At 43.0% G+C, this 14,338-nt stretch overlaps 1 protein-coding gene across 1 annotated transcript in view; it reads left to right on the forward strand.

The window, feature by feature from the left end:
* Positions 1–14,338, forward strand: part of PAFAH1B1 (platelet activating factor acetylhydrolase 1b regulatory subunit 1) — a 132,849-nt gene that overhangs the window by 74,327 nt on the left and 44,184 nt on the right. Inside the window, exons 4-5 of the mRNA XM_089683772.1 lie at positions 11,011–11,085; positions 11,456–11,662. Coding sequence (XP_089539898.1) covers positions 11,011–11,085; positions 11,456–11,662 — 282 coding nt within the window. The remainder of the gene's footprint in view (positions 1–11,010; positions 11,086–11,455; positions 11,663–14,338) is intronic.

Genomic DNA, 14,338 nt, shown 5'->3' on the forward strand with positions numbered 1-14,338 from the left:
AAGTTAAAGAGAGGATGGCTTCTATAAATGGATAATGATCCTAAACACACCTTGAAATCCACGGGGGATTACATCAAGAGGCATAAACTGAAGGTTTTGCCATGGCCTTCACAATCTCCTGACCTCAACATAATTGAAAATCTATGGATAGACCTTAAAAGAGCAGTGCGTGACAGACAGCCCAGAAATCTCAAAGAACTGGAAGACTTTTGTAAGGAAGAATGGGCAAAGATACCTCAAACAAGAATTGAAAGACTCTTGGCTGGCTACAAAAAGTGTTTACAAGCTGTGATACTTGCCAAAGTGGGCTGTACAAGATATTAACTTTGCAGGGTGCCCAAACTTTTGCAGACGCCATTTTTTTGTTTTCTGTTATTTTGAAAGTGTAAATGATGGAAATAAAATCTAACTTTTGTTGACATATTATAAGAATGTCTAATCTGTAATTTGATGCCTTTTGGAGATTTTTCCATCTTTCCTTGGCTTCTTTATGCACATTAATACAAATTTTTAGCTGGGGTGCCCAAACTTTCGATCCCCACTGTATGTGTGTGTATGTATATATATATATATATGTGTGTGTGTGTATATATATATATATATATATATATATATATATATGTGTGTGTGTGTATATATATATATATATATATATATATATATATATATATATATATATATATATATATATATATATACATACACACACACCTATATATTTGGACACAGGCACAATTTTCATACTTTTAGCTCTGTATGCCACCAGAATAAATTAAAATGAAACAATCCATTTGAATTTCAGACTTTCAACCTTTAATTCAAGGGGTTGAACATAAATACAAAGTACACATTTTAGGAACTGCAACCATTTTTATACACAGTCCCTCCATTTTTAGGGGCTCAATTGTAATTGGACAATTGAATATAATCATAAAATGTTCATTTGTAATACTTTGTTGAGAATCCTTTACTGGCAATGACTGCGTGAAGTCTGGAACCCATTGACATTACCAAAGATTGGGTTTCCGCCTTTCTGATGCTTTGCCAAGCTCTAACTGCAGCTGTCTTCAGTTGTTTGTTTGTGGGTCTTTCTCCCTTTAGTTTTGCCTTCAGCAAGTGAAATGCATGCTCAATTGGGTTGAGATCAGGTGATTGACTCGGCCATTGCAGAATATTCCACTTCTTTTCCTTCAAAAGTTCCTGGGTTGCTTTTGCAGTGTGTTTTGGATCATTGTCCATGTGTACTGTGAAGTACCATCCAGTCACCTTCGCTGCATTTGGCTGAATCTGGGTTGACCGTATATCTGTAAACACTGCAGAATTTATCCGGCTACTTCTGTTTTCTGTCACATTATCAATAAACACCAATGACCCAGTGCCATTGGAAGCCATGCATGCCCATGCCATCACACTGCCCCCACCATGTTTTATAGGTGACGTTGCGATCATGAGCTGTTCCAAGCCTTCTCCACACTTTATTCTTTTCGTAATTCTGGTACAGATTCATCTTAGTTTCGTCCGTCCAACGAATGCTTTTCCAGAACTGGTCTGGCTGTTTTAGATGTTTTTTGGCAAAGTCTAATCTGACTCTTCTTTTCTTCAGGCTTATGAATGGTTTTTACCTTGTGTTACCTCTGTATTTGCTCTTGTGAAGTCTTCTTTTGATTGTTGACTTGACAATGATACCCCCACCTCCTGCAGAGTGTCCTTCACTTGTCTAGATGTTGTGAATGGGTTTTTCTTTACCATAGAGAGGATCCTGTGATCATCCACCACTGTTGTCTTCCTTGGACATCCATGCCTTTTTATGTTGAGCTCACCAGTGCATTCTTCTTTCCTCGTAATGTACCAAACTGTTGATTTGGCCACTCTTAAAGTTGCTGCTATCTCTCTGGTGGATTTGTTTACTTTTTGAAGCCTTACAATGGTCTGTTTCACTTGCATGGACAACTCCTTTGAACCCATGATGTAGGTTCACAGCAATACGATTCCAAATGCAAATACCACACTTAGAATCAACTCCAGACCTTTTACCTGCTTAATTGATGAAGAAATAACGAAGGAGTAGCCCACACCTGGCCATGAAACAGCTTTAGATTCAACTGTCCAATTACTTTTGGTCCCTTGAAAAAAGGGGGGATGGCTACTCTTAAGAGCTGTAATTCCTAAACCCTTCCTCCAATTTGGATGTACATACCTTCAAATTACACCTGAGTGTGCGCACTTTCAGCCCATATCCATTATATAACTATAGCTTGAATATGTTCTGGTCAATACCGGAAGAAAAAAAAAAAAAAACTAAAATTGTGCCTGTGTCCAAATATATGTGGACCTAACTGTATATGTAATTATGTTGATTTGGAGCCAAACTGAAGTTATGCGTTTTTTTTCTTGTGTTTGTTTTTTCTCCCCCCTTTTTATACTAATAGTCTAAAATTGCTCATTAAAATAGTGCATTATTATTGTACTGGATTTTTGTTGCGCCAGCAGTATAATTACAATACAGTTCAATACTGAGGGAATAGGCGGGCATGAAGCTTACAATCTAAAGGGAGGGGGAGGTGGTACTAGCTGCAGGGGATGATCTGATGGAGGCGACTCAAGTAACGTTATTAGGTGGCGTAGACTTCCCTGAATTAATGAGTTTTCAAGGATTGCCTAAAGGTGGTTAGGGTAGGAACTGACTGGAAATAATTGGGCAGGGAGTTCCAGAGGATGGGAGGGGCTCTGGAGAAGTCCTGAAGATAAGCGTGGGAGGAAGAAACAAGGGAACTGGAGAGCAGGTGGTCTTGGGGGCAGCATAGAGGACAGTTTGGGAGAGATCTGCAGATGATTTTGGTGATGTAGCTGGGGTGAGATTTGGATGGCTTTGAACGTTGTGGTTAATATTTTGAATTTTATGCGTTTTTGGCTAGTGGAGGCCAGTGAAGAGATTAACAGAGGGGCAGGAGTCACAGATCGTTTGGTGAGGTGTTTTAGTCTAGCAGCAGCATTCATAATAGACTGAAGGGGGGATAGTATGTGTAGGGGTAGGCCAGTGAGGAGGAAGTTGCAGTAGTCAAGGTGGGAAATAACCAAGGAGTGTATAAGCTTTTTTGTGGTGTCGTTAGTCAGGGAGGGGTGAATTCTGGAAATGTTGCAGAGGTTAAGGCAGCAAGATTTAGCCAGTGATTGGATGTGGGGGCTGAAAGAGACGTCAGAGGATTACACCTAGCACCCTAGCATGTGTGAAGGAACCAATGGTTGTGCCATTGATTTCAATGGTAAAGTCATAGGGAGGGGATAGGGGGAAAAGAGAAATCTTACTCCGTTTTACAAAAATAGAGTTTGAGGAAGTGGTGTGACATCCATACTGATATGTGCTCAGTAAATTTGTGATACGTAAGGAGATTGAGGGGGTGAGTTGAGAAGTTGAGAGATAGATCTGGGTGTCTTCAGCATAGAGGTGGTATGGGTAGTCATGGGGGAGGTTATTAACTGGCCCAAGGATGAGGTAGAGCGAGAAGAGGAGGGGAACAATGACTGAGCCTTGGGGTATTCCAACAGATGGAGGAAGAGGAGCGAAGGAGATGGTATTGTATGTGACACTGAATGCGCTGAGATAAGTAGGAGGAGAACCAGGAAAGCGCAGCGTCATGGAGGCCAAGGGAGTGGAGTTTCTTGAGGGGGAGTTGGTGGTCAACTATGTCAAAGGTAGCAGAAAAGTCTGAGTATGGAGTACTGGCTGTTGGTGTTAATAGGTCATTGGTGAGTTTTAATAGAGCAGTTTCAATGGAATGTTGTGGGCGAATGCCAGACTGTAGGGGATTGAGAAGGTGGTTGTCAGTGAGATAGCAACTCATAAGGTGGCCAAAGGAGTTCAATAAGCTTGGAGGCAAACAAGAGCAGAGAGATGGGTCTTAAGTTATTCAAACAGGTGGGGTCTAGTGGGGGGATTTCTAAGTATGGGGGTGACTAGTGCATGTGTGAGTGGGGAGGGAAAGGTGTCGGAGGAGAGGTTAAAGATGTGGGTTAGAGAGTTTAGGATGGAGCAGGAAAGTTGTTGCAATATTTGTGAGGTTCCAGGGGATATGTGGTGAGGTGGGCAGTAGAAAGGAGTTTGGCAACTTCCTCAGTGGTAAAAGGGCTGAAGGAGGAAAAGTGAGTGTGGTGTGTTGGTTGGGGTCAAAATCTGGATATCTCATCAAGAATTGTGCCGATTTTTGTGATTGAGATTGGTAATCTCCTGTGTAGTAAGCAAGTTGATGGTTGGAGGCAAAGTAAGGAATTAAGGGTAGAAAAGAGTTGAGGTTTGGATGAGAGGGTTTTGATGAGAGTGGTGTAGTAGGTTTGTTTAGCAGTGTAGAGGCAGCAGTTGTATTTGAGAAGGGAAGATTTGTAGAGGGTGAAGTCTTTTATGGCTTTAGTTTTGCACTGCGCTCACTCAAGAGCACAGTTGCTCCTCTTCTGGTGTTGTCTGTTTGCTAAGGTTGTACCAAGCGAGGCCTGGTTCTGTGTGTAGATAGAGGAGCAAGTGTCCAGAGAGGATAACAGTATGTTGTAGGCAGACGTGGCCAGGTCTGGGCAGGACAGGGGTGCAATTTTATCTTAAAGGCAGTCAGCGGGATGAAGAAGGGAAGGGTTGAGGTGGCAAAGATTCCTGCGGGTAAACGTTTGCAGGTTGGAGGCGTGGGAGGTAGGAGATGGGGAGAGTGTGAAACTGATATGGTTGTGATCAGAGAGAGAAGAGGGGATGTTTGAGAGGTTGCACGGTGTGCAGAGGTGGGAGAATAGGAGGTTGAGGGTGTTCCCATTGGAATGAGTAGTGGTTTGTGTCCATTGTATTAGGTTAAAAGAGGAGGTTAAGTTGAGTAGTTAAGTGGCTGAGGTGTTAACATTGATTGGAATTTTAAAGTCACTGAGAATGATGAGGGATACTTCAGATGAGAGAGTACAGTAGCCATGTGGAAAAATCATCGAGAAAGCATGACACGGAGGTCGGTAAATCACTGCAATCCTCAAACTGGAGAGAGTCCAGTGCACTTCAAAAGAACATAGGTAAAGAGAGGCAGATGTAGGAAGAACCTGCAAGGTGCTTTGTGGGCAGAGAAATCAAACTCCACCTCCTTTTTCATCTGCTGGGTCTGCTTGAGTGAGTCCAGAGGAGGTCACCATGGGAGAGGGCAGCTGGAGAGGCAATGTTGGATTCCTGGAGCCAGGTTTTGGTAATAGCAAGTAGATTGAGGGAATTGGAGAAAAAAAAGGTAATTGACAGAGGCAAGTTTGTTGCACTGAGCAGGCATTCTAGAGGGCACACATAAGGGGGGAGTGACTCGGTGAAGCAGGGGGATTGAGATAAGAGAATGCAGAATATGGCTTCTGCCAGAGAGGGTAGACTGCCAATTTTGGGGGTGAGAGTTAGCCAGGGTTTAGGGCAGTATCCCCAGAAGTTGGGAGTAGTAGGAAGATGAGGGAACGGTAAGGTATGAGCGGGATTTACCCGAGGGCAGATGCTGCAGTGAATTGAAAGTTGTGACATTGTTTGGGCTCAGAGCAGGAGGTGATAAGTGCAGCAATATTGAGAGGGAAAAAGTGCAGGAGATATATTCAGGTTGTGGGGTGGAGAGGGCGGGTAAAGAAATGAGTTTGGGGAAGGGAGTGTTATTGCAAAGAAGGAGATTAGTATGATTGGAGTGTGAAGAGAGGGGAAAAAAGAAGGCAGATTGAGAGAGAAAATGGAGCTTCCGGACAATTTGGCATGGAGCACTAATGCTTGTACTTGGTTTAGCTAGTGCCGTGTTGATAGTGCCAGGTACTTGGCAAAGAAATGGCACTTTGCACAAGAAGTGGCAAGCCTAACCTCCCAAGCCGTCCTAACAGTTGAACTTATACTGGCATGGAGTAAGGGGAGGTTACACACTTATTCAATTAAGAGAACACAGACACATGGTGAAAGTGGAGGGTTTCTGCCCCAAGCAGATTGCAAAGCAGGACAGAGACAGTAAGAGAAGGACAGGTGTTGGATCTTGGTCAAGGCACCATGAAAAATGACTGCTGTTTATACATGTTTGTATTAAGTTACAGTCTGAAAAGTCTTGGCAAGGTGGATTTCAGCCATGCAAAGTAGCCCAGTCTTCCTGAGAAGATTGGAATCAGTTACCAACGGTGAAAGGTGAAGCAGGTGTGGATTGCAGGCATGCAAAGTGGCTTAATGTTGCACGGTGGAGTGGCGTCCGTTACCTGAAGAGCATAAAAAAACATAAGAGGATGATGTGTTCCCTTGTTGAAAGTTCCAGGCACTAGTGCATGCATGCAGACATTACATTACATTACATTGAGTTTATATAGCGCCAAAGGGTTTGCTCAGCGCTGTACAATAGAGGGGGGGACAATACATGAAACATTACAGCAACTACAAACAGCACACGAGGGGTTATAGGGCCCTACTCTTTCGAGCTCACAATCTAGGAGGGAGGGAGTAGTGGTACAGGAGGAAGTGGCTGTGGGGGATGGAGTGGTAGGAGGAATGAAGGAGAGCAGCAGTTAGGTGAGGGTGGGGTAGGCTTCCCTGAAGAGGTGGGTTTTCAGGGAGCGCCTGAAGGTGAGGAGGTAAGGTGACAGTCTGATGGATTGGGGTAGTGAGTTCCAGAGGATGGGGGAGGACCTGGAGAAGTCTTGCAGACGTGCGTGTGAGGAGGAGACCAGGGAGCAAGATAGGAGGTCCTGTGAAGAGCGAAGGGTACGGGTAGGGTGGTACTTAGGAATCAGGTCGGTGAGGTAGTTAGGGGCAGTGTTGTGAATGGCTTTGTAGGTCAGAGTGAGTAGTTTGAATTTGATGCGTTGGGCGATAGGGAGCCAGTGGAGGGAGAGGCAGAGGGGAGTGGCAGAGGTGGAGCGGGTGGTGAGGTGGATGAGTCTAGCCGCTGAGTTGAGGATGGTCTGAAGCGGGGAGAGCCTGCACTGGGGTAGGCCGGTGAGGAGGGAGTTGCAGTAGTCAAGGCGTGAGATAATCAGGGAGTGTACAAGTAGTTTAGCGGTGTCTGGGGTAAGGAAGGTGCGTATTTTGGCGATATTGCGGAGGTGGAGTCTGCATGTGTTTGTAAGTGATTTGACATGAGGTTGGAAGGAGAGGTTAGAGTCCAGAATGACTCCAAGGACTTTGGCTTGCGGGGCGGGATTGATGGTGGTGATGTTAGTAGTGATGGATAGGATGGGGGGGGGGGGGCGCGGGCAGGAGGGAAGACGAGAAGCTCGGTTTTGGAGAGGTTGAGTTTGAGGAAATGGAGCGACATCCAGTCAGAGATGTCGTTTAGGAGGTGAGTGATGCGGGCGGAGAAAGTGGAGGTGAGGTGGGGGGTGGAGAGGTAAATTTGAGTGTCATCAGCGTAGAGGTGGTAGTTGAAGCCGTGGGAGTGTATGAGTTTGCCAAGGGAGGAGGTGTAGATGGAGAAGGGGTCCAAGGACAGAGCCCTGGGGGACCCCAACAGAGAGGGGGAGGGAAGGGGAGGTGGCACCATTGTAGGAAACGCTGAAGGAGCGTCGGGATAGATAAGAGGAGAACCAGGAGAGAGCTGTGTCTCTGATGCCAAGGGAGAGTAGTTTATTAAGGAGGAGAGGGTGGTCAACTGTGTCGAAGGCCGCGGAGAGGTCCAGGAGGAGGAGGAGGACAGAGTAGTCGCCTTTGGCTTTGGCGGTTAGTAGGTCGTTGGTGATTTTGAGGAGGGCGGTTTCGGTGGAGTGTAGGGGACGGAAGCAGGACTTCAGACTTTCAGAACGAAGTCTACCACAGTAGGTTTCCCAGCTACTGCACTCTATATGGACTCCTGGCTTCAACTCTGCTGGCTGCTCAGCCCAGAGGCTTTCTGCACCCCTGTCTTAGTATGTCATTATACTCCTACATTTGCATAAAGTGCAGAGATCATCACTGCACAGAACAGTGTGGCCCTTCCAGTCCTGCCATGTGTGTTCCTTTATTCAATAAGATGGCCACATTTTTAATGCAAGTAACAGATGGTTGATAAATGAGCAGGAAAATGGGTGGACATGGTATTTACAATATAAATAAAAAAAACCATTCAATGTTCTACTTGCTCTCTACATGCACTGATTCTCTGGAGCTGTTCCTGGCTTTCTTCACGGTCCAGCACTGCCAGTTATCTTAGAGCATAACTTCACTTACGTTATTCGGCCCATTTACTGTAAGCCCAGCCTTTTAATATGCCCTGCTGGGAGGGTGTACAGTCTCACAGGCTGGCCTCACAGTGCTCAGTGCGTGGTGCTTACAAGGCATAACATGAGTGCCACTCAGTCAAGGAAGAATACCCGCCACACCAGGGAAGAAATGGCAATGGCTTTTTAAATGGCTGAAGTGCCACCTAAAATGCTTTAATTCTGCTTTAGGTGTTGTATCTACCACCTATAATGTTGCCACATAAAGGTTGGAACTCTTTTTAGGTCTTTATCGCGGTCTGTGAACCTTTTTGAGAGAAAAGTCTAAGGCAAAACTTTTTTTTTTTTTTCATGTCTTGGACAGAGTAAGATAGGATTATACAACCCCTTTCATGGGTATGATTAAGCTCTGGGGGTTAAGTGAATTATGTTGGGGGTGTGGCCTGTTTGGAGCCCAGGCTGAGGCTGTCCTACACTTCCTCACAAGGTTTTGTTGTGATGTGCGACTTCTAGGATTCCCTTTCCCTTCTGGATCTTTTGAGCTGGAATTAGCTCTGTCCTTGTCGGCACTCCGAGCGGTTTGTCATGCAAGAAGACCTGGTAGAGCCAGTTGCTGGTTCAGGCATCTGGAGGGATCCCCACCATATGGTTTGGATCTGTCCAGAGCCTGGACCAGCTGAGCGAGCTGTAGCCTGCTGTCGGCTAAAAATGGTCACAGTAGTGCAGAACAAACTGCACTCCTATGATCATGCAGCCACTTGGATTTTGTATAAAACTGACAGGCAGACTCCTGCCTGTCAGGAAGAAGCATGTCGTGTGGCTGCACTGCCGCCCAGTCGCTTCCACAGCGCCCAGTACCGGGCCCCCTTAATCTTTTAGACCCTGCATGTCTCAATAAAGAGAACCTGTCACCTGAAAATCATCAAATAGGGGACTTTTTGTATCCTATGTGATGAAAAAAAAAGTTAAGTAAAAGAGTGAGAGCAATAATTCTAGCACAAGACCTCCTCTGTAATGCTAAACTGATGACCTATAGGGGCTTTTGAAGTGTCGCCTATAGAAAATATAGCGTACTGAAGTTTGATGCCATTTCATAGGCAAAGACAAATTTAAGGTTTGGCCATGTTTGGTATCTGTTTACTTGACGAAACTTCGCCTTCTATTTTACCAAAAATGTAGGTCATTTATTGCATTTGTTTGCTCTAAAATTTACTGTAGTATGTTTGTTTTTTTTACTGAATTCTTGATGAATTGATTAAACCTTTCCGGTAATATCATGTGACATAAAAAATTGGAACTCCCACTATTTTATTCTCTAGGGCGTCTGCTTTCAGAAAATGTTTTGGGGATTTTGTGTAATCTTCAAGCCTTAAATTAACTTTTTTTTTTTTTTTTTTTTTTTTTTTTATTTAAATGTGTGCAAAAAAAGAAAAAAGGATCTGGCAGCGAAAGAGTTAAACACAAGTCTGTTCTATACTAGGAATTGAGGGACTTATACAACTTTATTCTATTCTGATTAAATCTTGCTAAAATCCATTTCACAGCAAAATACCTATCACAGGTTAGTCCTACAACTCTTAATATCATGGATAACCACCATCAGCATACTCTTTCCTGGGCTTGGCTGTATGGGATGTATGACTAACCTGTGATAGGTAGTCATATAAATCTGGCAGGTGTTCTGTGTTGGTGGAGGATCACTGAAACACTATGGAATTTGTTTGAAGAGGAGCACTTTTTTGCGCATGGACACTGTAATAAGAAATTTTGCATTATACTGTGAATAATTTGAAGCACGGTGACACTTTGGGGTCAATTCACTAAGACTTAAATAATGACTGAAAAAATGTTGTAAAATAATGCATGCGGAAATTTTTTGCAAATGTGCAATTCACTAAGAATTTTGCAGTAAATAACTCTTGCAGGAAAATATCTGTATTGCGGTAATTAATGCATATTTTCATTCGGTAGTTTATCACACAGTAGCTGGTTGTTAGGGAAGCCAGCCGTGGCGTCCTTTACAACGGATGACTCATCAGCTGTCAGCGGATGTCCCACTGACAGCTGAATGTAAACAAAACATGCCAGCAATTACAAATGATGAAAAAAAGTGTGGGGCTCAACCCCCCCCCCCCCTTGGGTCTGGTATGGATTTTAAGAAAAAAACCCACACCAAAATAAAAATGTAAAAAAAAAAAAAAACGGCCCTTGGGTCTGGTATTGTTTTTGGGGGAACCCCACACTAAAATAAATTTAAGAAAAAAAAGTGCGCGTCCCCTCACAATTCTATGGGATTTTAGGTCTGGTATGAATCTGGGGGGATCCCATGCCAGGTTTGTTTTTTTTTTTTTTTAATTTTGGTATTGCCAGCAAAAAACCTTGGTGATAAATATCGCATTTTTTTTTTTTTTTTTTTTTTTTTTTTTACTTTCTGTTTTGTTTGTGAACTGTACTTGACTTGGCTTACTGCATGGGGTTTTTTTGGCAGTATTTTTACGCAAATGAGTCACTTGACAGTGTTATCGCATGTGGTAACCTTTAGTGAATTGACCCTTTTGTATGCACATGGCTACTTTTATTAAAGCACAAAGAACATTTTCGTGAAATATGCTGTACTTGTGATTGAGTATATGATAGTTGTTGAGGATATGTTGTGCATGTTTTTTGTGGTTACACAAAAACCAATAGCGCTGTATGAGAGATAGATACTGATACGATTAGTAAAGCAACTCTGGTAAACTAAGGTCACATCCAAAGTGGTTTACATTCTTTAAAAGATTCTTTCCAGGATTGAGTTCTTCAGCACATTGATGCCTTTCACATGGATAGCCCTTCCTATTCAACATTTATTTTGCATTTCAGAATGAAGAGTTAGATAAAAAGTATGCTGGTCTACTGGAAAAGAAATGGACATCAGTTATCAGATTACAGAAGAAGGTAATGTGAAATATGAATAGAATGGTACCTGTATCAAAAACTTCCGTGGCTTTCACATGAGTTTACCCAATCTTGATTTCATTGGACCCCTTAAAAATTGAAGTTTCTCTGAATAAATGTCTGTTGTATTCATCTTGAATGTGTAGATCAATCTACAGGGCTGATTTCTTTTTTTTTTTTTTTCTCCATATTTTGTACTAAAAAAATATTTTCAAACATGCATCCATCTATTTTGATGTTCTTAGTTATTTTAATTAGTGTTTTTTTTTTTTGCCTCAGTCTGATGTTTTATGAGTTGGCATAGGGTAAAAATGTTTTTCTTAATACCCATGGACTGTCGTAACATTTGATTTGCACTTTCTAATTGAAGGTTATGGAATTAGAATCCAAACTGAATGAAGCAAAAGAAGAGTTTACTTCTGGGGGACCTATAGGACAGAAGAGGGACCCCAAAGAATGGATACCACGTCCTCCAGAAAAATATGCACTTAGTGGTCACAGGAGTCCAGTCACCCGTGTCATTTTCCATCCAGTGTTTAGTGTTATGGTCACTGCTTCGGAGGATGCAACTATTAAGGTATTTCTAGTCACACTTTTTTTTTTTTTTTTTATGACAGTGAAGTTATTAACAGTTGAAAGTAGTTCTGAAGGCAAATGTTAACATCCTTTAAACACTGCATTAAAATTAAGTTCATATTTTATTTTTGAAATATACTAATGTAAAGAGAGCCTCTGCTCACAAAGCACATGCTTGAATCCCCAATTTTTACACATCCTCATGTGAGTGACCACTCTTCCCTCCTTTGCAGGACTCCATGGTCATGATTTGTGTTGACTGTAGTCTATGCTGTTCACGGTCACGTGATTAGAATGCAAGACACTCCCAACCTAATAGATCCTATTACCTCACTAATCCTGCCCTGGACAAAATGATTGGTCCTTCACACCAGGATCATCTTTATGCAGTCGTTTCAAGAATGAGTGATAAGGTTTTTCGAATGAAAACTGAACAGTATACTGAACACGCCCACCCTACCTTTCATGTTCAAATGATGGAGCTAATGGGCAGAGTTGGGGAATCCATTATGACTTGAAGATTGGTATAACTCTGCAAATTTGATGCATTTTAACTACTTTATAGCTCATGTTCCGACTTCTTCCTTTCTTTAAACATTGCTCCTAAATTCTATAGTAAAAACAATGAGCTTTGTTGAGCAGCTAGCTAAATCGAACTACTACTATCGGAATCTTTTTGAATGTGTTGACCCAGCGAGGAGCAATCTAGTGCTTACTCCTGCCAATTCCTACGTTACTACAGTTTACGTTTGTGATGTACGTTTTGGTGGGAGGAACTGCAGTGGTCAGTAGGGTAACACTGTATCCAAAAAAACTGGTTATGTTGGATATTGTTGTCCAGAGTTCGTATGTCACACCCCCCCACTGAAGATGTGTGTAAAAGTTTTACAGTTTTTTTGCTGCTGTATGATTCTGCACCACTTGTCTGCATCCCTTTAAAGTGGTTCTAAAGGCTGAAGCTTTACTTGAAGGTAAAAACCTTGAATGTGCAGCTGCCCCCCCCCCCCCCCCCTTCAGTCCCCCTTATATACTTGCTTGAGCTTGACTGCGATCCAGTGTTGTGCACTTATATACTTGCTTGAGCTTGACTGCGATCCAGTGTTGTGCATAAGAGAAGCTGCTGTCCTGGGTCTGTCCCTCCTCATTGACTTGAACACAGCAGTGGGAGCCATTGTCAATCACATGCACTTAAGCTGCTCGGAAGCAAGCATTCATGAGTGCCCCTAAAGCAAGCAGCTTGCTATGGAGGCACTCAGGTGGTGGGAGGGGCCAGGAGTGCCGGGGGGGGACCCAAGAAGAGAAACAAGATTCAGGCAGCTCTGTGCAAAACCATTGCACAGAGCAGGGAAGTATGACACGTGTTGTGTGTTTTTATGAACCTTTAGTTTCACACTAAGTTCAGATGCACACACACCTTTAACAGAAGATGTGCAGAATTACTGCATATCAGTCGTGACCTATAGGACAGAGTATTTATAAACACCAGGGTGGTAGGCTTGTACCTTTTTTAATTGCACACTGGCAAAACTTTTTAGGACACATCTCTAGGGATCCTTCTTTATATCTATGTCCCACTCCGAGTCTTCAGGTTAGTGTCCTAAGGTGATGAACTCCTTCTGCCTTAAGGAGAAATCTCTCTTAGCTTAACTAGTTCATTACGGTACTATCCTCTTTGGATTCTTCAATTAATGCCTCACTGGCTTCCAGTATCACAGTAAAATCTGTGCATCTTAATCGGTGTAATCCTGAAGACCTTCTCCAGGCCACACTAAGGCCAAGTTCACACTAGCTTTGTAGGCAGGCGTTTGAGGCAGGTTTTAACGCTCCTCAAACGCCTATGAAAATTATACACATGGCAGCACACAGTGCTGTTCACACTGAAGCGTTAGCTTCGTGGCAAAATTGATGCCTCATGTCGAGTCGGTAGGAGTTGAAGCCTTTCAATGCCTCCCATTCAAGTCTATGGTGACTCTCCTCAAATGCCTGGCAGGCGTTTGCAGGGCGTTAATACCATTTACTTTATTATAGGCGTTTGTGGTGCGGTGTTAACGCTTGGAAAACGCCTATCAAATGCCTCCAAAACGCTCCTAGAGCGTTTTGGGGAGCGTTAGGCGTTTGGGAGGTGTTTTTAAAGCTCCTCAAACACCTGTCAAATGTTATAGGGGCGTTTGAGAAGAGTTAGAAATTAGTCAAGTGTGAACAAGCCTGAACTGTGACTGGCAATTCCTGGACAAGCAAGACAGAGTTACACAGTATCTCTGGTAATATAAAAAAAATAATCCATAATAATTGGAATGCGTTCACTTTACACTGTAAACTTTTCAAACTTGGCATTAAAATTCAGCCATTTAAAGCAGTGGTGGTCAACTTTCTTGATGTGAGAGATGACAACCCTTCCCAACACCTGTAAAAGCGATCCAGCGGCTAATTAGCTGCTCAGATCGCTTCTACAATATAGAGAATCATTTGCACATTATAAAAAAATACTAGATTGTTGCTTGCAGTTGCAGGCATCAACCCCTTATAACATGTGAAGTGGCGACACGCATGTATGTTGGTCGTCTGCAAGGTGGGCTCAGTCAAGCCCGGTCCATGTTACTATAGAATCAGCACCTAGATAAACTCTTAGCTTTTACGTAACAAGAACTGTAATCCTTACGTGTTATGGGAGCTAAGC

Source organism: Staurois parvus, unplaced genomic scaffold, assembly GCF_062004578.1.
Source record: "Staurois parvus isolate SC_StPar_1 unplaced genomic scaffold, SC_StPar_1.0 ptg000321l, whole genome shotgun sequence".
Taxonomy (NCBI): domain Eukaryota; kingdom Metazoa; phylum Chordata; class Amphibia; order Anura; family Ranidae; genus Staurois; species Staurois parvus.